The sequence below is a fragment of the Danio rerio genome, chromosome 7 (assembly GCF_049306965.1).
Source record: "Danio rerio strain Tuebingen ecotype United States chromosome 7, GRCz12tu, whole genome shotgun sequence".
Taxonomy (NCBI): Eukaryota; Metazoa; Chordata; class Actinopteri; order Cypriniformes; family Danionidae; genus Danio; species Danio rerio.
Window position 1 is genome coordinate 14384417 of NC_133182.1, and position 26082 is coordinate 14410498.

Consider the following 26082-nt stretch of genomic DNA (forward strand, 5'->3'; position numbering starts at 1 on the left):
TCGCCTATAGGTTGCAGAGTTCCTATAGTAACCCAAAATGAGTTACAAGTCATACCTGTAAATTAAAACGTGCAAGTTTTGCCTTTTAAAATTAGTAAGCGGTTTAGCTAATATGTTTTAAGATATCAGACTTGAGAGAGTGTTATATGTAGTCTGCTTGGTTATCATGTTATATTCGCACATATTTAGTCCACACGGTATAACTCATTATGTGTATCATGCAATCTGTTACATGCTATTATGTGTCCTTTAATTCGTGCTGAAGCTTCTGAAAATCAAGTATGTGTTAAAAAAAGTGTTATTTTAGGCCAAGAATCCGCTTTATTCGACAAAGGAATGCATGTAATAGCTCTGTATAAAAATATGTATAGGCCTATATATGAGAATTTTTGTGATTAATATTGTTGTTGGATAATGCTGATATACAATGATTATAATATTATCTGCCGACCTTTTGCGACCTTTTTTTACATCAAGTCTTATTTTAAAAAATGACGTTGCATTGTACATTTATAGAAAAGTGAATTTCTTATTGTTAAATTTCTTCACTGTTTGTACAATTTAATAGATATTAGGAAGCAGATATTTTAGATATTGTATTGATAAAAAAGGCTTATTTCTGATTGATTCGCAACTTAAAAATAAAGGTGCATTGATGATTAAACGAAAAGCATCCAATTGCATTGCGCAAATGTAAATTGTTCTTTAGTAATGTTATTTAAACTATGATTCTTATGTTGCATTGCAATACAAAACGCTCATTTAGAACCCTTATTTTTGATAGTTTAGATTTTCTGATTATTAATTATGGCGCGCGTTTTTATTCATTTGGGAATTGCTTAACCAAAATGACTAATTCATAAAAGCCAGAGAATTTCTCTGCTTTAATTAGTAAACACTTAAAAATTGAGGTGCCAAGAAGAACCTAAAAGGATTTTCCACAGTGATAGAATCACATTTGGTCCACCAAAGAACCTTTTAGTGAAAAGTTCCTCAAAGAATGTCCAAAGATTTTCTTTAAGGGTTTTGTGGATGCTAGAGGTGCTGCACCATCGATGCTTGATCCCCCCTCCATATCTTTGCTACACGTTGGACAAATATATTTCAAATACGCACTTTATTTCCCAAATATTCAAACTATCTTATTGCTTGTGCAATGTGACATTCTGAGCTCCAATTCTTGTTGTGCTAGAACTGTTTTTAACTATTGGCCTATAGTTTTATTATTATACGGTCTTATCTCGTTTTATACCAATTATAAGATCATTTAAATGCAATACTCATTTTATATCAGTTCATATTAAATAACTTCCCAATAGCCTACTGATATGTGTGCGCACACACATTTATCTCGCTACAAATCAGTCACTGAAAAATGTGTGCATCTGATTGCGTAATGTCCACTGCGACAGCGGACAGAGCCTAAATGGTGTTATTTGCTTGACCCCGCCACACGTTATGAAGTGTGTTTTAAGTGAAGAGTCCACTCTCATCATTCACAAAGGTCACTCGGGTTAAATGAATGTCCTGTGACTCTGTTGACCGAATTGTCTCGCGTCGTGCAGCTGTGAATGTCATGCATTATAGACTTACCGCTGTCATGTTTTCCCGAACCTGTGGAGCACTGAGAGACAACGATCCTTCCCCCAAAAACACACATACAAAACATAAATACTATTGCTTTGGAATCATACTAGTAAAGTGTGTTATTTTACTATATATATAATATATATTTTATATATATTTTACTATATATATAACGTTGCAACCTCAGTTGGGTAAAATATGGACAAACCCATCGTTGGGTTAATTTTCATTAACTAGGCTATATTTGCACTTTTAAACCAAACGATTGGGTTCGTCCATATTTAACAGCAACCCAGGATTTTCCTTTAGTGATACAGTATTCGCAACACATTGTTTATGAATGCCATAAAGCAAATTAATATGCATATTTCACAAGAGCAAATGCATTTAATCCCTATTTACATAGACCCTCAAGTGTAAAGAAGATATTTTAAAGAAAGCTGAAAATCATTGCTTTCTTATATGAAAAACAAATACAGTGGACGTCAATGGTTACAGGTTTCCAAATAGGGTTGGAAAAAAGTGAGGGTTAGTAAATGATGATAGAGTTTTCAGTTTTGGGTGAACTATCCCTTTAACTGATATAAACATGTCTATTTTTTATTTTACTTTTTAGACCCAATGGGTATTGTGAATAGTTAATCAGGTGGCTTCATTAACATCAGACGAGCGTTTCTGACATATTTAAACTGCAAACAGTATTATTGAGTATAACTAAGAATATCTATTATCTGATTATGAAGGTTGAGGTAACTAACCTGCATTAGGTTAGTTATGCATATGTGTTTTTAAATAGCTCTTACATGCAGTGTTGTGTTTGTATTTATGATTAATTATGTTGCACTGTTGTCCTGCGAGACACGACATTTCGTTCCTCTGTATGTCCACATATGTAGCGGAATGACAATAAAGCTTGACTTGACTAAATACAGTGTCTAATTTTTTAATCACCTCACTCTAGCCTTTTAATACAAATGCGACTGCGTGTTCTTAATATTTGACTTCTAAAAATACATGTATATCCTTAGTTAGGCATACATATGTGGACAAACTGTTGCAAGGTCTGTTGTAATAGTATAGCCAAGTTTTACGAAAGGCTTGATGAAGCGCATATAGCGTCTGCAAAATACAATTTTGACAACAGCGACACTTAGCGGTGAGTTTTTCATTTTTGACGTGAGTACTTTTACAGTTTACATAACAATTTCTGCCTGAAAGGGTTTGGTTGAGTTGTGTGGTTTCTTCGCTCATTAAATGTTGGCAAATAAAAAGTTACAAGCTTAAAGACACAGTACACACGAAAAGGAAATTAGTCTGCCTCAAGTTATTCTCCCTCGTGTGGTTTAAAACCTGTGAGATTCTTTCTTCTGTTAGTATTATGCTTACTAACACCACAACTATCACCAATACCCCCCCCCACCCCCCCCCCCGTCTGAATGTTGTTGAATATAGGGTGTAGTAGCTATGTCGTTATGTCGTTGATTCAACACACAGATCATAATGATAAAAATATCAACGTTGATCTTAAGAATTTCTGTAACTTTTTTCCCAACTATTTATCATTCAGTATTGTTTTAACTTTCCTAGTGATGGGTTGCAACTGGAAGGGCATTCGTTGTGTAAATTTAACATATGCTGGATACGTTGGTGGTTCATTCCGCTGTGGCAACCCCTGATTAATAAAGGGACAAAGCCGAGAAGGAAATGACTGAATGAATTAATAATTTTTGAAACCAGATTTGAACGCTAAAGCCAAGTCATATGCAGGCTGCTTTTTCCAACTGTTCAACATTAAACGTTGCATCAACATTGTTTCAATGTTAAAAACACATCTGACCTTATTTCAACCATATTTCAATGTTGAAGGTCGGTCGTGTTCCGGCTGAGAAGATTGTCGTAGTAAGAAAAAATTAAAAATAAATTGGTGTCAGCTATCAGAATTTATCAAAATATCTCAAAAGGTTTTGAACAAGTGAGGGCGAGTAAATGATGACAGAATTGTCTTTTTTTTTGGTGAACTATCTCTTTAAGACGAATGTTAAGTGCTTTTTAAAAGAGGGTTTTTGCCTCTTTTTGGTAACAAATGCTTAATCAGTCTAACCCTGCTTATTTTAAGCTTGTGTAGCTTTTAGAAGGATTTTCAATTTATTCTTTTTCCTTCGGCTTAGCCCCTTTATTCATCAGGGGTCGCCACAGCGGTATGAACTGCCAACTTATCTATAAGTTTTACACAGCAGGTTAGCGCGGGTTTAGTTTCCCCCACAGTCCAAAAGTAAATGAATAAATAAATAAAATACTGCTACACTGTGTGGAGTTTGCATGTTCTCCCCTTGTTCACGTGGGTTTCCTCCGGGTTCTCTTGTTTCCCCCACAGTCCAAAGACATGTGGTATAGCCAATTTAGTCCATCCAATTCACATATACCACGTCTTTGGACTGTGGGGGAAACAAGAGAACCCGGAGGAAACCCACGTGAACACGGGGAGAACATGCAAACTCCACACTGTGTGGCAGTATTTTATTTATTTATTCATTTACTTATTTATTTATTGCATGGATTCTAACATTAATAGCTTTATTTGGTCTAGTTTACATTATAATTTCAAATGGTTTTGCCTAAACAGCGAGATTTGCAATGATCTATGCATTTTATTTAATAAATTATTATTAATTGGGTAACCGCATATGTAATAAATGTAAAGAGGATGCAGCAAAACAGCTATTAACATTTTCTGTTCAACTTTTTATCATTAAAAGTCGATTTTACACATTTGAAAACTGTTGCCTTCATTGTGTCCATTTCTGTGCACTTGTAGTCTACGTTTTCATTATAGTTTATTAATTTTCTTTAGATATTTACATGTTAATTTACTACAAAACGAAGATTGTAATTTTGCGGTCGGTCCGAGTATTGTTGGCCATCTAAAAGCATGTTAAATTAATGAATAAACATAGAAGCTAGTCCTACCCCAAAATAGCTACATAATAAATGTTTCATTTTATCTAATACTTATCAGTAATTGATTGTTCCTCCTCCTAGTAATAAACGGGGTTGTTTTTTCATTATCAAACCATAGAACGCAAGAAAAGCCTGTTTGAGCAGCATTCAACATATTTTTCGCGGGCTTTTATATCGAAATAATTACCTTCTGTTTTCGAACACTATTTTAAATTCAAATTGAACACAGAAAGACGTTAAAGGGCTTCAAAATCAAACGGATTTAACGTTCTAATAAAGCGGTGGAGATCAGAACAGATTAATCTTTGATGTTATGTCGCCGCCTGGTGGTTATTTATGCAACAAAATCTTAAAATTTGCATATAAATAATCCAAAGCAAACATTTGTCTGCTATTGATTTGTAACCTTTTCATTTGTTGTTGCTTATTTTTTCTCACTGAGTTTAGGTTCAATTTTTGAGGTTACATAATTTCAACCTTTTTCCGGACCTGCAAATGTGATTCTGAGTATTATATGAACATATTAGCCTAGGTTTTTTTTTCTAAAGCAGAGGTTACCAAACGTGTTCCTGGAGGGCCAGTGTCCTGCAGATTTTAGCTCCAACTCTAATCAAACACACCTGAACAAGCTAATCAAGGTCTTACTAGGAATACTTGAAACACCCAGGCAGGTGTGTTGAGGCAAGTTGGAGCTAAACCCTGCAGGGACACCAGCCCTCCAGGACCGAGATTGGTGACCCCTGGTATAAAGATACAATTTAGGTTTAGTACTATAACCTTACAGCAAGAAGATCGCTGGTTCGCGTCCCGGCTGAGCCATTTGGCATTTCTGTGTGGAGTTTGCATGTTCTCCCCGTGTTGGCATGGGTTTCCTCCGGGTGCTCTGGTTTACCCTACAAGTCCAAAGACATTCGGTCCAGGTAAATTGAATAAACTAATTTGGCCATAATGTGTGTGAATAAGTGTGTATGGGTATAACTGTGTATATGTGTAAAACATTTGCTGGATAAGTTGGCGGTTCATTCAGCTGTGGCGACTCCTGATGAATAAAGGGACTAATCAGAAATAATAATTCAGTTACCCACATAGCAAAATATCTCTGGCCGGCTCTGGCTCACACAATTATCTTTTGCATGGCCCACATGCCACAGTGAATTACGGTACATGACTGGACCAAGTCTGGCTTCCGGATAAGGGCTAAATATGAAGCATATCTGGGCTAAGTCTGGAAGTCAGGTTAACTGAGCCTGAACTGGGCCAGATATGTTGGTGTGTATGGAATGACATTGACAGACGCATGATTCATTGCGCTTTAGATGTGCTATGGGTGTGCTTTGTCTCTAAGTGACCTGATTGGTAGAATTTTATTTCTTTATTTGAAAATATCAAAAAGCTTCAACAGTAATGTGCTTCTTAAAGAAATTACTGTCTTTTAATGTTGACAACACATTGTTGATCATATTTTATAGTGCTTTTATCAAGAATATTGCAACATTTTGTGTGATCTGTCAGTATGGAAATGCTACTGAGGCCCAGAAAAGGTCACTGGGGAAGGTGGTAACAACAGCCGGTAAGTTGTGGGAAATAAAACTAAAGAGCATTGATAGTGTATACAAATAAAGAGTATAAATAGGGCTAATCATGTTTGTCAGTGATGAAAGACATCCTTTATTAAACACCTTTCAATTGTTACCATCAGGTCGTCGATATTGTGTTTTCAGGTGTGTGAGAAATAGGAAAAAAATATTGTTTATCCCTCAAGCAATTAAGTTTCTTAATACCTCCCTGTTTGTTTTTTCCCCCAATTTCTGTTTAACTGAAAGATTTATTCAACACTTTTCTAAACATAATAGTGTCAATGACTCATCTCTAATAACTGATTTATTTTATCTTGTCATGATGACAGTACATCATATTTTACTAGATATTTTTCAAGACACTTCTATAGAGCTTAAAGTGACATTTAAAGGCTTAACTAGGGTAATTAGGTTAACTAGGCAGGTTAGGGTTATTAGGCAAGTTAATGTATAACGATGGTTTGTTCTGTAGACTATTGGAAAAAATATATAGTTTAAAGAGGCTAATAACTAATCCTTAAAATTGATTTAAAAATAAATAAATAAAAACTGCTTTTATTCTAGCCGAAATAAAACAAATAAGACTTTCTCCAGAAGAAAAAAAAACATTATCAGACATACTGTGAACATTTCCTTGCTCTGTTCAAAATAATTTGGGAAATATTTAAAAAAATCAAAAAATCAAAAAAAAAAAAAAAAATCAAAGGGGGGCTAATAATTCTGACTTCAACTGTAAATGCCAAATGTTTAATGTCAGAAGTGTCTATGAGCGTATGCTGCAAATGAAATTTCCCTACGGGGACAAATAAAGTTAACTAACTAACTAAAAATGTATTTTAAATGTGGGTCAAGATGGGCCAAACTTTCATGACTCACATTTCAAATAATAACATCTGGGCCAAAAACTAAATTTTACATCTGTCCCATGTATTGTGTGCCGCTTTAAAGACGGTGCCTGCCGAATCATGTTTGGGCCGCATAGTGTATGCCAGTGCCCGATGAAGGCCTGCTGGGCCAGATATATGCCAAATCTGGGCCAGAATTCTTTTCTACCTGTGTATTTAGAAAAAAAATGCAATTTTAATATAGTATATATTTTGAATTAGTTTATTGCTTTATTACCACATTGTTAATCCAATGTTTTATGAATTTGTTTGTTTCATATACAAATGTGCTTATTTATAAATCTCACTAAAAAATTTATTATTCATGCTTAGTGCCTTTATTCAGGGATCAACACAGAGGAATGAACCTCCAATTTATGCAGCATATGTTTTACACAGCGGACACCCTTCCAGCTGCAACCCAGTACTGGAAAACACCCTTACAAACTCATCCACACTCATACACTACGGCCACTTTAGTTTATTCAATTCACCCATAGCACATGTCTGTGGACTGTTGGGGAAACCGGAGCACTGTCAAACATGTGTAGACTATTTTGTGGTTATGTAATTTTTTAATGTAGAGTTTAGGTTCAATTTTGATATTGAGGTTAATTTTAATATAGTATATATTTTTAATACATTTTAAAAAATTAATTCATTAACCTGCAACTGTCTTCTCTGCATGTAAAAATATCTTTTTTGGGGGTATAAAGATACAGTTTATTCTCTTCAAAATCCATAATATAAAATATATACACACTGTAAAACCCAACAGTCAACTTAATCAAATGAAATGAGTGTAGTTAACTCAAAATAAACACAAAGTTAATTCTACTCATTTGAAGAGTTTTCAATTCAGTGTTGAAGGCAATGAGTCAATTAAATACCTCATTACTTTAACTTTAATGGAGTTCAAAGTACTCATATAGGTTAGTTTTTCTTAACTCAAATGGTTTGTATCAACCAGTTTCCTCTAATGGTTTGAGTTGCCTTATTGGGTTTTACTGTGCTAAAATTGCTTCATTTACTCAAACGGATTAAGTTCACAGTACTTCAATGTACTGATATTTTTTTTTATAAAAAAATTTGCTTTTACACAGTATATTTTTGATTAATTTGTTTCTATCACATCTCGGATAATTTAACTATTCCTGTTTCATAAAAACAAAAACAATCTAATGTCTTATTTAGTTGTTTGTTTCTTATAAATGTATGTGCTTGTTTTTTTATATCTTAATAAACTATTTACTGATGCAGAAATACTTTTCTGCCCAGACACGTTTGGCCCAGACCCCAATATGACAACGCAAGCCTAATGTTAGAAGTAGGTGGAGAAAAACATCTGTTTAAAAATCACGATCGAAATCGTTAAAATATCCTGTAATTAGCATGTTTTCACGACGCCATCGCCATGTAACAAACAGAAGGCAGATCTCAAAGTCTAAAAGCTACGACCCCAGCAGGACTCGAACCTGCAATCTTCTGATCCGAAGTCAGACGCCTTATCCATTAGGCCACGAGGCCGATAAAATAATAACTAAAATCACGTGTCACACCATGTAAGGTAAAGCGTGAGTAGTGAAATATATTTCTGTACCAGCAGAGAGCGCAGCTCTATTCCTGATTCTCTTCAAATCACCTACACAAATAAAGCAGAAGAGAGCGCAATAGGACAAAAGATCGCCTACTTTGGAAAAACGAGGCATTTGAGTGGTTTAAATCAAATTATTCAGGTTTACCAAGAACTTTGCTTGATTACAATTACATTCTCATAGTAATATTTAAAAGACACGATTAAAAAAACGTAAAGACGGCTAATGTTTTTCGCAATACAGACGCTAAAGATAATAGCGGTTCATGTTTTACTCATTTACGCTCACGACATAACGTTTCACATCGTTTTTGATGTGTACACCACACTATCTTAACCAAATCTTACAGCATTTACATGTCGGGTATTGTCCAAAGATCTTCTATTCACCCTGCTATCTTCAGACGGGCCAGTGGCGCAATGGATAACGCGTCTGACTACGGATCAGAAGATTCTAGGTTCGACTCCTGGCTGGCTCGAATTTTTTCTCCCACCCAAAATTACACAAAACCACAGCTTAGTTAGGGATTTGCATCTTAGCGTTGATCAGGATATTTCTTTTCGGATCTTTAAGGCTTGTGTTATAGTAAACACTAACTACAACTAATAAAGGCCATGTTGAGATCAAGGCAAGCCTTTGAGGGCTTAAGACAAGCCTAAAATTATTAATGATAATAATAATAATTTAGATTTTTTCCCACATAAAGATCAGAGTCTTGCATGATCTCAGGGTTGATCAGGATATGTTTTTTTTTTTTTTTGTCAAGACTACCTAAAACAAACAGACCATGTTGAGATAGTTAATACTTTGAGAAAAACTGTAAAAATAATTACTATTATTCATTTTTAGTTAGTCGCTTTGGTGCATTTCTCACAACACTGGTGCATTTTTGCACAACATTTAATGATTTTCTCAAAACAATTAGTACAAACTGCAAAACCTAGCTGATAACCTGCAAAAGCGCGTCACAAGCTCAAAATGGATAGTTCATTCCTCAAAAGCAAGTATTCATGTCAATTAAAGTGTCACAATCATCAAGATGAAAAGTCCTGACAGCATTGTTTATAAAAAAGACAGTCAAATGACTCAGTTTACTCTACATTTTTTCAATGCAAAAAAGTCTGATTTTGGTGACACGTCCTGAAAATGCTCAAGACAAGCACTGTATATTATTTTGCACAGCCTTTTGAAAACTACAGTAAAGTTGGACATCACTGCATTTAGTGAGGTATCTAAGTACAAGACACTGAATATGTATGTTTCACATTTTTTCTGCATTTGCTCTTTGCAATCGTAATTTATTCCCAGCATTGTGCAAAAGAATAAACACACCCTTATTTACAACAAACATAAACTCCCTTTAGGTAGAGCTGTGCACAGCTGTACACAATATTGCAGTACATATTGGAACTGAGCCTACAACATACACAGGTCTGTAAATCATTCATCAAATTGTTCAATTTTAAAGACATTTTCAGGAAAATAAAGATTTAAATTTGTTTTAAAAAATTAGCTTGACAGATTTTGACAACTAGTTTAACATTTTTGTATGTAAAGACTCAAGTAATGAAATGAGGATTATTCGTTTTATATAGAATGACTATTCAGGATTTACAAGTTTAGTTCATTTTGACTGACATGACATAAGCAGATGATAATGTTCTAAACAGCAGAGAGTTGTATGAAAGCAATTGATGCGTCCAAAGGCATTCGCAATTTGTTGAAAAGAATGGGAAACTGCTACTAGGATGTGCACAATTGACTAATTGTTTTGAGAAATGCATGACCTGTTGTGCAAATGTAAATAGTGTTGTGAGAAATGCACCAAGGGACTGAGAAAAACTGTAATATTATTATGTCCTTAACAATACCACTACTACTAATAATCTTAATAATAATAATAATAATAATAATAATAATAACCTTCAAAAATCCATCTAAAAGACTCAAATTTACCAACTTGTAAATTAATATCATTAAAACTAAAAAAAAAATCCTAAATATTAGAAGCAGTGAAATCGGTCACACTTTACAATAAGGTTCATTAGTTAATGTTAATTAATGCATTTACTAACATGAACAAACAATGAACAATACATTTACTACTTTAATTGTTCATGTTAGTTAACGAAAATACAGTAGTTCATTGTTAGTTCATGTTAACTCACGCTGCATTAACTAATGTTAACAAGCATGGACTTGGATGTTAATAATGCATTAGTAAATGTTCAATTATGATTAATAAATGCTGTACATGTGTTGTTCATGATCAGTTCATGTTAGTAAACACATTAACTAATAAACCTTATTGTAAAGTGTTACCGTGAAATCACTAAAACACAATGATATTGAATATATACTGCAAGTAAAAAAAAATTCAAACAAGCACTTTAGCTATTAACCCCTTGTGCACTGTTTAAATGGACCCTTTTGTTACATTAGGGGTGAAAACATATGCTAAAACAAACTGCTGTAAAAATGCATCAGATAAATATTTTTTTCTAATAGTTTTTTCTCAAATCTGTTAATCAACCTCAGTCCTGATCAAAACTACTAAATTGTTTAGATAATCACAACTGTTTAATTGCCAAGTTCACAAATGATGTCACTGATTTGATTAAAAAATAAACACACCAAATTACGTATTTTCAATATAAAAAGTAGTTGACTTCCATTGCAACCACATTTGATGATGCATTAATACACAGTCTTTGTTTTTGTTTACTCCATGTGGTTCTGAAAGCTGAGATGCCTATTTTGATTTTCTCAGACACATCAAAAGTAAGTGCGTAAAGACCACTCTCAAACTCAGAAACACATACCCACACTTCCATAGAAAATCCAGAAACTAAGCTTTATTTTTTTTTGCACAGGCCTATCTAAAGCGTTAATGGCGCCAACTGATGTTCAACATTAAAAATTACAAATTGTACCTCTTCCCAACAGGGAAAACCACCAACAATCATAAATGCATGATTCAATGGTGTCAAGGCTTTGCAGTCAAACAAAAGTGGTTATAATGGAAGTCAATGGGGTAAAAACAGCCGTCAACAGTAAATTAAGGAGATAAAAATGAAAATCAAGCAAAAACAATGTATCAGGCAATATTGTCTCACATGTCCAGAACTTTAATAAAATGTAAAAAAAAATCCAGTCCACAGTATTTATATTGAAAATGCGTCATTTTGTGTTTTTTTCCCCACCAAATCAGTTTTAAAGAGTTAAAATCCTGTAGTTTTCTAAACAGTTTAGTAATTTTGATAAGGACTGAGGTTGATTGCTTCAACACACCTGCCTGGAAGTTTGGGTGTCCAAAGTCAGTCCAGGAAGGCCGCTGTCCTGATGACTTTAGCTTCAACTTGCTTCAACAAACCTGCCTGGAAGTTTCTAGTATACCTAGTAAGAGCTTAATTAGCTTGTTCAGGTGTGTTTGATTAGGTTTGGAGTTTAACTCCCCACAACACTGGGAACCCTGTACCAGTGCATAGTATTCATTCATTAATTCACCTTTGGGTTAGCCTCTTTATTCATCAGGGGTTGCCACAGTGGAATGAACCATCAACTTATCCAGCAAATGTTTTACAAAGCAGATTCCTTTTCAGCTGCAACCCAGTACACACACATACACTACGGCCAATTTAGCTTATCCAATTCACCTATAGCACATGTCTTTGGACTGTGGGGCAAACTGGAGCACCGGGAGGAAACCCACACCAACATGAGGAGAATATGCAAACTCCACACAGAAATGCCATTTAACCCAGCCGGAACTCGAACCAGCGACTTTCTTGCTGTGACGTGACAGTGCTAACCACTGAGCCACCATGTTGCCCATATTCAATAGTATGTTTATTGGATATTTTAAGGGATACTAGTGAGTATATTTATCATGTGTTTATTTATGTTAGAAAAATTGATCTATTTATTAGGTAAAAGTACTGGTGTATAAAAAAGTACTAATACCCAATTAATAATAACTTATATTTAAACTAGTTCGTAACGAATCTACAAGAATCTAAAAAAACAAACATTACTTTATTACTTTAACATTAATAGTATCTAAAAAAACAAAAAAAGTACACTACCTGACAAAAGTCTTGTCGTTGATCCCAGTTGTAAGAGCAGCACATAATAACTTGACTTCTAGTAGATCATTTGGAAAAATGGCAGATGGTAGATTTCTCCGATAAATCATCTGTTGAACTGAATCACAATCATCATAAATACTGCAGAAGACCTACTAGAACCCACATGAACTCAAGATTCTTACAGAAATCAGTCAAGTTTGGTGAAGGAAAAATCATGGTTTGGGTTTACTTTCAGTATGGGGGTGTGCGAGAGATCTGCAGAGTGGATGGCAACATCAACAGCCTGAAGACACTTGTGCTGCTCATTACATTAAAAACCACAAGAGAGGGCAAATTCTTCAGCAGGATAGCGCTCCTCCTCATACTACAGCCTCCACATCAAAGTTCCTGAAAGCAAAGAAAGTCAAGATGCTCCAGGATTGGCCAGCCCAGTCACCAGATATGAACATTATAGAGCATGTCTGGGGTAAGATGAATGAGGAGGCATTGAAGATGAATCCAAATAATCTTGATGAACTCTGGGAGTCCTGCAAAAAAGTCAGACCTTACAACCCTAATTACATCATTAAAAATTAAGGCATGATCATATTTTATTTTGGTAAAACAAGTGTAATCTAGAGGCCTTTGCCTTTCATATAAGCCACATCTGATGCTAAATGATCAACTAGAAGTTATTATTTGTTGTTCCTATTACTTGGATAGGTGACAAGACTTTTGTCAGGTAGTGCACTAGTATGCTTTTCTGATTAAATGTAAAAACAGCCTGCCATACAGTGGTGTTCCTGTCAAGTCTTGAAATAAAATCATACAAAATTGTTGCCTGAGACCTTAAAAAAAAAAAAAAAAATCTCAAGATTAAAACCGGTTCTGGGTACTACAACACGTGTCAAGGCAAGTTATTTTTTAATTTCCATCATGTATGAAATAAAAAGCCATTTACATTTGCTAAAAATTGTGTTCAAGATAATTCTTAATAAAAAAAAAAATCAGAATAAAATATACTCTGAAAATAGTTAATTACTGGAAATGTACAAAGTCCTATTCTATACTGGATTTCTCCGGACATCTATTATTGCTGAACTGGAATAAAGTGGTGCTGTGTTGAGGCTGGATCTCCTCGGTTCTCTCCGCGGTCGCGTTACGGGAAGTGATGTTGACCCACTCCAGTGTGTGGAATTCATACCGGGCTGAACTATTCGGTTATTGGGCAGTTCACAGGCTGCTCTTTGCCGGAGCTCCTCCATGGTGTACTGGTCCTCTATGGGGAGTGAAGAGCGCCTCCATGTGGCCGGTAGAGGAGCATTTACCAGCTCTCGCATCTCTTCTCTTGACTTCTGAACTCTCTCTGCGTCAATGATAGACTTTACATCTTCAGCCACTCTGTTCTGAGCTCCAGCTGAAAGCAGACTGTCACAATTCAGACCTGAAGGGAAGATTCAGAGGGAAAAAAATGAACAATACTCATAATAAACAAACAGAGAAGGTTCCACACAATTAGTTTGTGTTGGGACGACATCAAGGAATTAAGTTAACTTATTAGGTTTTACTAATTTAGGTGGATTCGACATAAAACTGTTGAGAGTTTTAATGATGTTATGCACTGTTAAAGGGGAAATATCCAAATGTCTTACTGTCTTTCTCTGAGGAACATTGTTGTTAAACATTTCAAAAATTTTCTCACGTATTTGTTGGCAAACTGGTGATCCTCAGCCCCATCTTTGCTCTTAAACGACTAGACCCTTCTTGGATGCAGCGTTTATAGCAAATCATGATTACAATCACCTGTTGACATCACCTGTTTCAAATCACATCATCAATTAACCAATTGACCTGATTACTAGCCCTCAACTGCTCCTGTCCAAACTTTTTTTTTGGAAAGTATTGCAGGTCTGAATGACAGGAAAGGATGAAAATTTACAAATGTAATGAAGTTGACCAGACAAAACATGGAATATTTTGTGTTCATATTGTATGCGGTGAAATACAAGTCAAAGTAAATTTGTAAATCATTGCTTTCTTTCTTTATTCCTGTTTTCCATACTGTCACAACCTTTTCTGATTTGGGGTTGTAAATAAGTTGTTTTAACATTTCAATTAAATTAATGTTTATTTCTATAGTGCTTTTACAATGTAGATTGTGTCAAAGCAGCTTAACATAGAAGTTGTAGTAAATCTAAACTGTGTCAGTCCAGATTTCACAGTTGAAGTTCAGTTTAGTTCAGTTCAGTGTGGTTTAACTTTTACTTCTGAAAGTCCAAACAATGAAGAGCAAATCAAGAGCGATCTTGATTTCTGATCTCAGGCTTATTTGGTTCTTCAAACTAGTTTAAGAATGAAATTAAATGATCTGGATGAATTGATCTGAGACTGTGACGTGTTCCTGTGTTTGTTGTGAAGGACAAAATTATAGATACTCGAAATCATAATCAGCAATGCAGAGATTGGCTGGTGGTCAACTGCGCAGCGACATCATGTAATTAATATTCAATTATCAGCCATGTGAACAAAGTGACACAAATTACAGTAAATGGGACAATTTGTTTAATTGTTAATATTACATTATATCATATACATTCATCTACCACTTTATTAGGTACACCTTACTAGTACCGGTTGGATCCTTTTTTGCCTTCGGAACTGCCTTGATCCATCGTGGCATAGATTCAACAAGGTACTGGAAATATTCCTCAGAGATTTTGGTCAATATATCATGCGATTGCTTCAGATTTGTCGGCTGCACATCCATGATGTGAATCTCCTGTTCCACCACATCCCTAAGGTGCTCTATTGGATTGAGAACTGGTGAATGTGGAGGCTATTTGAGTACAGTGAACTCATTGTTATGTTCAAGAAATTAATCTGAGATAATTTATGACATGGTGCATTATCCTGATAAAAGTAACTATCTGAAGATGGGTACAGTGTGATCATAAAGGGATGGAGATGCTCAGCAACAATACTCAGGCTGTGGCATTGACATGATGCTCAATTGGTACTAATAGGGCCAAAGTGTGGCAAATAATATCCCCCAAGCCATTACACCACCACCAGCAGCCTGAACTGTAGATACAAGGCAGGATGGATCCATGTTCTCATGTTGTTGATGCCAAATTTTGAACCTACCATCCAAATGTCGCAGCAGAAATCGAGACTCATCAGACCAGACAACGTTTTTCCAATCTTCTATTGTCTAATTTTGGTGAGCCTGTGTGAATTGTAGCCTCAGTTTCCTGTTTTTAGCTGACAGGAGTGGCACCCGGTGTGGTCTTCTGCTGCTGTAGCTCATCTGCCTCAAGGTTGGATGTGCTGTGCATTCAGAGATGCTCTTCTGCAGACCTCGGTTGTAACAAGTGGTTATTTAAGTTACTGTTGCCTTTCTATCAGCTGGAACCAGTCTGGCCATTCTCCTCTGACCTCCTGCATTAACAAGGCATTTGCGCCCCAGAACTGCAGCACACTGGATATTTTCTCATTTTCAGACCATTCTCTGTAAACCCTACAGATGGTTGTGCATGAAAATCTCAGTAGATCAGCAGTTTCTTGAATACTCAGACCAGCCAGTCTGACACCATCCACCATGCCACATTCAAAGGCACTTAAATCACCTTTCTTCCTCATTCTAATGCTCGGTTTGAACTCCAGCAGATTGTCTTGACCATGTCTACATGCCTAAATGCATTGAGCTGTTGCCATGTGATTAGCTGACTACATATTTGCATTAACGAGCAGTTGGATGGGTGTACCTAATAAAGTGGCCGGTAAGTGTATAAATGATATTTTTATATTAAATCTATAAATATAAATTATATAAATGTCAAGAGTAACATTTTCCAGAAACCAACATTGTTCAAAATATCTTCTTTAGTGTTTAACAGAAGAAAGGAACTCAAATAGGGTTTGAACAAGTGAAGCGAGAGTAAACAATAACCGAATTTTCATTTTTGAGTGAATTGTCCCTTTAACAAGCTGTTTATCTCAGGACAAAAGAAAAACCTTAAATAAAACAAAGTTAGACAAACACAGACACAAAAAACACAATAGCAGAAAAAATCTCAACACTTAACATGACTTTGGCCCCTGAATAGCAGCTGTTCTCACCTTTGCGTTGTTCTCCAGTGAGATTTACAGGGCCACACATTTCCCTGAGTTTGATGTTCAGCTCCTGATTAGCTATTTTGCAAAAATTCAGCTCTTTGCTGAGGTTGTGGATCAAGCCCTCATACTGCCGCTGTCTCCCCGCCAGACCCTCATCCATCTGCTCTGAAAACACAATAAATTGACAATACTTTCACCTTATTTGCTCATGATGGATTTGTGAATTTGTGGAGAGGATTGCCTCATATTTTAACACCAGCGGTTCAGAAATATTTCTATGACTGCAATAAAAAAACAGACATACATTCTCTAGTGCTCCAGTGAATTATGAAGCCATTATTTATCCCTGATTATATAACATATCCAGCGCTATCTCACATTAGTCCAAACCCACTGTTATCTTTGTTATCCCTAAAAATACTGTAAGATGTTTTTGGACACTTTCTTTTATTGGATATTTTCTTCATTATATGAGAGACCATACAAAATCCTTCAGATGTAATTTACAATAGTACAAAAAATAAATTCACTCTATGACCTATCATTTCAGACAATATTAATGAAAATTTCTCCCAAATCTCATAGACCTTCTCACAATCCCACACCATATGTAGGAACGCTCTAATTTTTTGGTGAGAACAAAAACTACAACGGGGACTTAAAGATAGTTAACAGACAAAACGTTTATTTGGAGTCCTAAAATTGGCCTTTTCCACTGAGTGGTACAGTTTGGTGCGGTACAGGTCACCTTTATCAGGCTTGTGTCTTCACTGCCAAAGGGTACCAATGGTACCCTTCAGATAACGTATGAGAATCGCCTACTGTTGTTTACTGTAACATTTGCAATTATATAAAACAATAAAAAAATAAAACCTTTATGAACATATGAAATGTTACCAATTGCAAATAAAAAATACCCAAAACTTACATTAAGGACCTACTCACACAATGCCCAGGCCTGTTTCCCAAATCGTTTAAGAAGTGTGAGTGCTCTGAATTGGGCTCAGGCAAGGTTCACTTGGCCGGCCCTGGCTCGGTTGGAAGAGGTGTGCCTGAGCACGGTTCACTTGGGCTTTGGCGCTCTCCGTAACCGAGCGCGAGACATTACTTTAAGGGACTGTTTGATACAGATCTATTAATCATTCTTACTGTTCAATGAACGCAAACTGTCATTGTTTATTAAAGACGCAAACCCCTAACTGCACCACAGCTGCACCTTCAGCAAACCTCCTAATTCCTGCAGCATGAGGACTTTATGATTGTTTATGAGCATCAAAAGTGGCGAATCTGTTCAGTGAAATATTTGACTGAAATTCATTAATGAAATTTGTCACTTGTCAATCATTCTCCAGTCCTCCATTGGCCGCACCCCAGAAATAAGCCCTCTTTTTCTACGAATGTTCTGCACAACAATAAAAGCATAAGGCTTTTCTCAACTGCACATACGCTGATGACAGGAAGAATTTAATTTTAGACAAGCATTTATCTACTTCATGCTAACGCTTCATTAGTATGCAAAACATATCAGACTCGAGAAAATCTTCAACTTTAATATATGACTTTTAAATGTCCATTACAAATATTTGTTAAATTAAAGAAAAAGAGACGAATATATATATATATATATATATATATATATATATATATATATATATATATATATATATATATATATATATATATATATATATATATATATATACACACACACACACACACACACACACACACACGCGCATGCACGCACGCACACACACACACACAAACACACACACACACACACACACACACACACACACACACACACACACACACACACACACACACACACACACACACACACACACACACACACACACACACACACACACACACACACACTTGTATATAGCAGTGCGATATGGCTGAAAATCAGTACTGGTGGTAGGCATGCCTTAGTGCCTCCACAAGTGCCGATATACAGCCATATCGAACTGCTACGAGTGTAATATTGTGTTTTTACAGCAGTTTGACGCCATAATTGTGTATATAAAAACAAAATCAAACTTGCTGACAGCAAGCTGACAGCAAGTCTCTTTTAAACTTTTTAATCTCTTGCTTGTGTGCACGCTAGTGATGTTTCTCTGTAAACCAATGGCAATTTGACAGTGAAATTGTCCTAACCCGTAGTGTACCGTACCGTACTATACCACTCAGTAGAAACAGGCCATATGTTCCCTTAAAGTCCTCAAAAAATCATACTAACTATATGATTTTGTTAGCTCATATTGCTAGTTTTGTGGTGATCAATTCATCTGTGCGTGTCATTAAGAAAAAAAATCAGTTTGCCCTTGTAAACTGTAATTGAAGAATCTGAAAATGCACTTCCTGTTTGTTTTCAGTCATTTCTCAGATTACGTCTGTCTGAGATAGTGCCTGTGGCTAACATACTTAACCGTGCTAGTTTAACTGTCAGTTTAGACAAGCAGAAATAGTAAAGAGGAGTCTGTTAGGTTGTAATAACTTTTCTAAAAGTCATTTCCCGATCTTTCTGAATGAGATGCCTGCTTTAATAAATACAATCATTCCATGGAAGAAAAAATAAGCCACGCCCACTCTTTTCTCATTTAATATTTCATTTCTCTAGGAACTGTGTTTCAATACAAAAAAAATAACAATCGCAGCTTCCTGTTTATTTGGACTTTAACGGAAGTTTGGAAGCGCAAAATAGGAATTGTGTGACCGTAATCATCAAATGTGATGACAAACGAGAGATGTTTTTCTTAAAACAATACATTAATTATTTATTATTCACCTGAACAAACATAGCTAGACACGTTAGGAACAATCTAGCAAACATTAATAATGGTCTAAATATTTTTGCCCTCAAACCAAAAATGGGGGAAAAAAAAGTACATCAGGGTTTTAAGGGCAAGTCTGATCAGAGTTGCCCATACCAAATAGTACAAGTTAGTATAAACAAGGCATTTATTTTCATCGGGACACAAACCTCTGCACTGCTGCAGCAGTAGCTGGATGTTCCTCTCGTGCTCTTTCTGCTGCTGCGTGAGTCTGCGATCTGCCTCGAGCTGCTGTCTCTCTAGAGCTGCCTCCAACCACCCGACCAAGTTCTGCTGTTCCTCAACTCTCAGTTCCAGCTCAGCGAGAGCCATCTGCAGCCTGCGCTCCTCCTCACGAAGAGACACAACCTTTACAAAACATACAAAGCATCATTACACACACATTCTTCGCTAGAGGCCAACTGGATTAACAAATAGTTCATTTTCCAATGGACCCTTTTCACATTTCCAGTTTTCTCAGTAGCAGAAGTCATCATTGTTGAGTAATCGTAGAGTGCAGTGAACGGGAGATTACAACAAATAGATTTTTGCAATCCTATTTGCTGAAGTAATAAAAGAAAAACTCCAGAATGGTGTTAGCAAGACTTCCAGAAAAAGGAAAAAAGTTATGCGAGACTGATGAAGCCTGGTTTTACTTCTGCGCCGAGTGATCAGCATGACCCATGGCGCAAGCCTTGCGCATTGCCGTGCATTTATACTTCTGCGCTGTTTGTGTTCCTCTGCAATAACACTTCCGAAACGCTAGCTGGCAGTGATGCGTTTATGTTCCTCTTTTTTCTGAATGCTACCTTAATGTACACGTGGCTCAAACTCGCTCATTTCGAGGCAGGAACCTTCATGCATGCAACAACTTTAACCATAAGGTAAACACAAAACAAAACTTTCCATCTGGAGCTCCTTCACGGGACTTGACACTTGTAAACTCTTGCTCCAACAGACTCGCATGGCTCTCTGTCACGTCCACACTCGTCAGCACTACGCATACTCTGCGTCGTAGCATACGCATGCACTTTTTCAGCCTTTACTTTACTTTATTTAGCCTTTATAAATCAGCCTTTACGTCAGCAAGAAGAGAGAATAATATTAAATATACTGCCCCCATAGACACTGCGTTAGAAACACCTCACATAAGCGCTAATTCATTTTTTGTAATTTGATGCAAGGATGATATAATACCAACATAAATATTAGGGATTTCCCCATCAGGGTTTTTGCCCTTGGGTTCGAGTCATTTGATTTTGAGCATCTGCCAATACCGAAACACAAATCCGATCCTTCTATAATGCAAAAAATAAGAATAAAGAAGAGCAAAGAAACAGATCCAGGATGCTCCTTATTTTTTTAAATAAGTCAACAAACTTGCCTGGTAAAAAATGTGCACAACCAATAGGAACCAACCAACCGTATCTGAGGTTTTCACTAAAATGACCAAGTATAAACGTGAAAGCGAAAGTTTCAAGCAGTGTACTGATGCTGTGACATGTTTTCTGATAGATTCACAAGACAGAAGAGTCGTTAGACAGAGACCAGATGAATTAAATATCACATTTAGCAACTATAGTGAGACGCAATCTAGCAGTGCAATCCATCCTTGATAAACTGTCCAACGTACACTGCTCTCTGGGGTTTTGTGTTCAAAGCACCCGCTGGCTGCTGGAGCTCAGACACGTGCATACGCTGCAGCGCATGACAGAGTGTGTGTTTGTGCGGTCACATAATGTGCATTTTTAGTGGTATAGAGTGGAAGGAGGGCTTTTCAGAAATGCTAGGCAAAACCCCGGTGTGGACGTGGATCGTTTTTGCTCTAAAATGTCATTTAAAAACTAATATGTATTAATGTAAATGGGGCCTAAGTGAGTGTTTTTTGCGAGTGGGTTGCTGCTGCAACGGGGATGGGGTGGAGGATCACAATGCCGGCTTAGCATTGTGATGTCTATCGGCCATCGGCGATGGACAATGGCATCTTCTTTCAACCTAACATCATCATGCCACGCACATTGCTGTTTCTGTGTGAAGTCAAGATAGAGGTAAAATGCTGTGCCACCACATTTAGGCGTGTTAAAAAATGTATATATATGTACATATATATATACATACATATATAAACATATATACATACATACATATATATATATATATATATTTATATATATATATATACATATATATATATATTTATATATACATATATATATACATATATATATATATATATATATATACATATATATATATATATATATATACATATATATATATATATATATATATATATATATATATATATATATATATATATATATATATATATATATATATATATATGTATACACACACACGCACGCACGCACGCACGCACGCACTCACGCACTCACGCACTCACGCACACACACACACACACACACACACACACACACACACACACACACACACACACACACACACACACACACACACACACACACACACAGCTGAAGTCAGAATTATTAGCCCCCCTTTTATTTATTTAGTTATTATTATTATTTTTTACATTTGCAAGGAAATGTTCATGGTATTTCTGATAATATATATATTTTTTTTTTCTGGAGGAAGTTTTATTTCTTTTATTTCTGCTAGAATAAAAGCAGTTGTAAATTTTTTAAAAACATTTTAAGGTCAAAATTATTAGCCCCTTTAAGCTATATTTTTTTCCGATAGTCTACAGAACAAACTATCATGTTTAGAAATGTGCTGAACAAAATCTTTTCTCTGTTCACAGAAATTGGGAAAAAATAAAAAGGGCACGCGAATAATTCTGATTTCAGCGGTAAATATTAGAGTCCTGATTGGGAGGTAACGTCTGAATCCGATCGAGTAAAAAACGCGTGATCGATCGGATCTGGACTTCACTATTAAATCTTTACAAATGCTAATACTAATACTTTTTTTTAAACCGACAATCAAGAAAACGCATCATAACAGTCTTGTGAAAAGGCTCTATTTAAAGCGGTTTTCAAAATACATGCTGTTCAAAAGTCACTCAGCTACACAGTCTTCACTTTCCCTAATGTGATAAACAGCTAAACCTTTATTAAAAGGGAGCATGGATTTGAAAACAATGTGAGAAAGCTATAAACTGTGTGTTATTATAAGCTAGTCTGCATTTGCCAAAACTGTCTAAATGTGAGCACACATGCTAGCAGTGAACGTGTTGCTGTGATAAACACAAAGAGCACAAGTGACAGTGTTGTTATCGTTTAACACGTATTTGCTGCAGAATTATGATGGTCTGCCAATTGAAACGATAATAGATCACACCTCCTCCAATAAAACATAACACCACTTAGAAGTGTCATAATGCAAGTTCATAAACAAGACTTGTGTGGATAATATGAAGCAACCGGGATGTTTTCTGACCTTATCAAAGTATTTGCAAAGCAGAGCTCTGGTTTCTGATGCAGACAGGTAGGTGAGTTTGGCCATCAGGTTCATCTCCCATTGGGTCAACATGCTTCCAGACGCCCGCAGCTGCCTCTGTCTCTGGGTGATCGCCTCGTTTTTGTACTCAATAGCAGCATCCAAAGCCTCGATAGCCTCGTCCAACTGGAAAAGTGTTCGTTCTTCCTGTTGTATAAAAAAGGACAGTGCTGCTTTAATGCATGCAATTTAAACCATATGCCTTTTGCGCATTAAAAATTAAACTAATTATAAAAGCATACATTTTTGTTATACTATATATTCTAATTGACTTAACAGATTAAGAAAAACATTAATTACTAATCTCTTTAAGTGTTGGAAAATCTTGTTGTGGCTATTTCATATATAGAGAGTCTTACTGATCAAGATAGTCTTACAAGCTTTACTTCTAAAAACATTTTATTCTTTGCGAAGAATACGTCCGAAAGTCATAGAGGAGCAGTAGTTGCTGCAGAGTGTGACACAAAGGCTAACCAAACACCAGGTTTTATAATCTTTCCCCTGATTCATCACAGATAACACCCAGCTCTCTTTATAGCAGGGGTGCCCAAACTTTTTCGTATGAAGGGTCAAAAACCAAATATCACTAAGAGCCGTGGGCACAAGGTAAATATAATTATAAAATTAACTATGGCAACTTTAATGTAATAAAGTTGCCATAGTTAATTTTCTAATTTATTTTTATAATACTAATACTAATAATAATAATAATAATAATAATAATAATAATGAAAACACTTTGAATCGTTTTAACTAATGGAATATATATTTTATAACTTATTACAACAGACACAAATAATTACATTTATAACACATTGGAGTTCAATGCTAAATACACTAGTCAAGGAGAATCTGCCTTTGCCTTCATTTGCTCACTGATGTCTCTGCACTGTCGTCTATATAACGGGTGATGGTATCGCCCCATTCACACGGGGCGTCGGCGTCAACGCTTCCCATTCACTTTGACACTCACACGGCGCCGCTTCAGAGGCGTTGCTCGCTGCAGAAGTTGGGACTTGCTCAACTTTTCAAGTGCCGACGGAAGCGTCAGCCAATCAGATTGCTCTATGCAAATACATATGCTCAGAAAGTAGCAGACTGCTGACTAATTTCATTAGCTGACGCTGCTATGACGATCGTGTAAGCCCCAACTTCAGACACACCCATTGTCAAGCGTTAACGCTAAAGCCCCGTGTGAATGGGGCGTAAGTGCATTTTTTAAAAATCTGACTTATTTAATTGAAGCATTTAATTTGCATTAGCTTTTTGTAGCTTAGGAATCACAATCAATCAAACAATCAAAAACAAACAAACAAACAAATAAACAAACGGTTACATTCAATCAGAAATGACAGTCTCTAAAACATCTTCATTATTCTTCCTCTAAACTAAGAAGGTGGGCCAAATCAAAGGTGGGCCCTAGTTTGGGCCTCTCTGCTTTAAAGCATTCCTCCTCTGAGCATCAAGATAATGCTCTTCCAGGATATGCACTTATGGGTTTCAAAGCAGATGACCATCCTCTGAATGACCCTTCTTGTAATATGTTTTTATAGGAAGGTTTCTTCTTATTATGTGGTGTTTCTAGTAAGAAAGAGGTTTTGAATAAATCAATGTTTTAGTAGTAATAAAAGTGATTTTTTCCACTGCTCTCTGAATCTCTAACTGTACACTTTGGGCCCTATCATACACTCGTCGCAATAAGTCACAAGACACGTTTGGCATGACTTTTTGCTACTTTTAGACCAGTGCAACAGTAATTTTTATGTTTTGTGCCACGTTGTTGAAATAGCAAATCCATTTGCGCTACTTTGTGGACTCATGAGTGTGCTGTTCTGAAAAGGAGGTGTGTTAAGGCACATTGCTATTTTGAGGAACTGAAATAGAACGCGCCATTGACCTGGTCCTAAAGCTGGTCTAAAGTCCAGAGCAGAGCATGTTAGTTATGCGCCTATGCAGGACTAAAAGCCTACACATTGCTTAATACACGAAGTATGTAAAGCAATACACAAATATCTTTCCATATGAAAAAAAATAGGTTTCAAGAGTTCACACTTAGCTGATGATTAATTATAAAAGCTTGTTTGGAATGCTGTCCCGGGAGAGAGCTCTGAGCTCATGAGATCCTCGAGCCCAGGGCTCCCTCCCGTTGCAAGGCGGGAGGGGAGTTTGAGCTCAGGTAGATCTCGAGAATTCTCTTGCTGTAGCAAGTGATTGCTCTTGAAAATAACTACGTACTAGAAGCGTGTCTATGGTGCCAATTTGGATTGTTCAATTGACTTAATTGCATGTTTTTAGGCGGTGGGAGGAAACCGGGGAACCCGGGGGAAACCCATGTGAGCACGGGGAGAAGTGCAAACTCCACACAGAAATGTCTGCTAGTTTCTTAGAGCCAGGAACCAGAGACATTCTTGCTGTGAGGCGACAGCGCTACGCACTGGGCCACCGTGTAACCCGTCTAAGAAGGAGGAGTAGGGGAGGAAGGGGGGACTCTTCAAAACGAAGATAGCAGTGGAATGAAACCCAGGGTATTTATAGTAGTTTAGGAGTCATCTGATTGGAGCGTAGTGAATTGGATAATGCGGATCCAGCCGCTAGCAATCATAAGCACGTGATCCTCTCGAAACTTGTTTATACATAAACTTCACTTAAAATGTTGCAAAAGTTATTATTTTCTACATAAGTATAAAAACCACTACCTCCATGTCTTCTTCATTTCGGGGGGCTTTTTTCCACTTTATTCATGACTATTGGCTTTTGTATAATGTTATTATTAATTGTGTTTTTTTTATTATATGCATATTTATATTTGTTAAAAAAACAAGTTTAGATTTGTCCATCTGTCTGGTTTTGGAGACGTCTGCATCACTGTATGGGGCATAAAAATAGGAGGTGTATTTGATTATAACTCACTTAGTTTTTTTGACCACACTTCGTTATTATTGTTCATTTATTTGTTTGCTGGAAATTAGAACGGAGTTTAGAAACAGTTTTAAAACAAATAT

General features: G+C 36.2%; 1 protein-coding gene, 1 long non-coding RNA gene and 2 other non-coding genes across 5 annotated transcripts in view; 2 read left to right on the forward strand and 2 right to left on the reverse strand.

The window, feature by feature from the left end:
* Positions 1-8460: 8460 nt before the first annotated feature.
* Positions 8461-8533, reverse strand: trnar-ucg (transfer RNA arginine (anticodon UCG)). Its single transcript has one exon. It is a non-coding gene; the product is annotated as a tRNA-Arg (tRNA).
* Positions 8534-9006: 473 nt separating this feature from the next.
* Positions 9007-9079, forward strand: trnar-acg (transfer RNA arginine (anticodon ACG)). Its single transcript has one exon. It is a non-coding gene; the product is annotated as a tRNA-Arg (tRNA).
* Positions 9080-9258: 179 nt separating this feature from the next.
* Positions 9259-13515, forward strand: LOC141375318 (uncharacterized). The gene is made up of 2 exons (XR_012383179.1): positions 9259-10613; positions 10918-13515. It is a non-coding gene; the product is annotated as an uncharacterized lncRNA (long non-coding RNA).
* The window catches only part of kif7 (kinesin family member 7), a 54842-nt gene continuing 42021 nt past the window's right edge, over positions 13262-26082 (reverse strand). Inside the window, exons 16-19 of one of the 2 annotated variants that reach the window (XM_005166379.6) lie at positions 23021-23227; positions 19774-19972; positions 16788-16949; positions 13262-14112 (exon numbers count right to left, since the gene is read on the reverse strand). In XM_005166379.6, the coding sequence (XP_005166436.2) occupies positions 13733-14112; positions 16788-16949; positions 19774-19972; positions 23021-23227 (948 nt within the window). In that variant the 3' untranslated portion in view covers positions 13262-13732. 2 annotated transcript variants of the gene reach the window in all.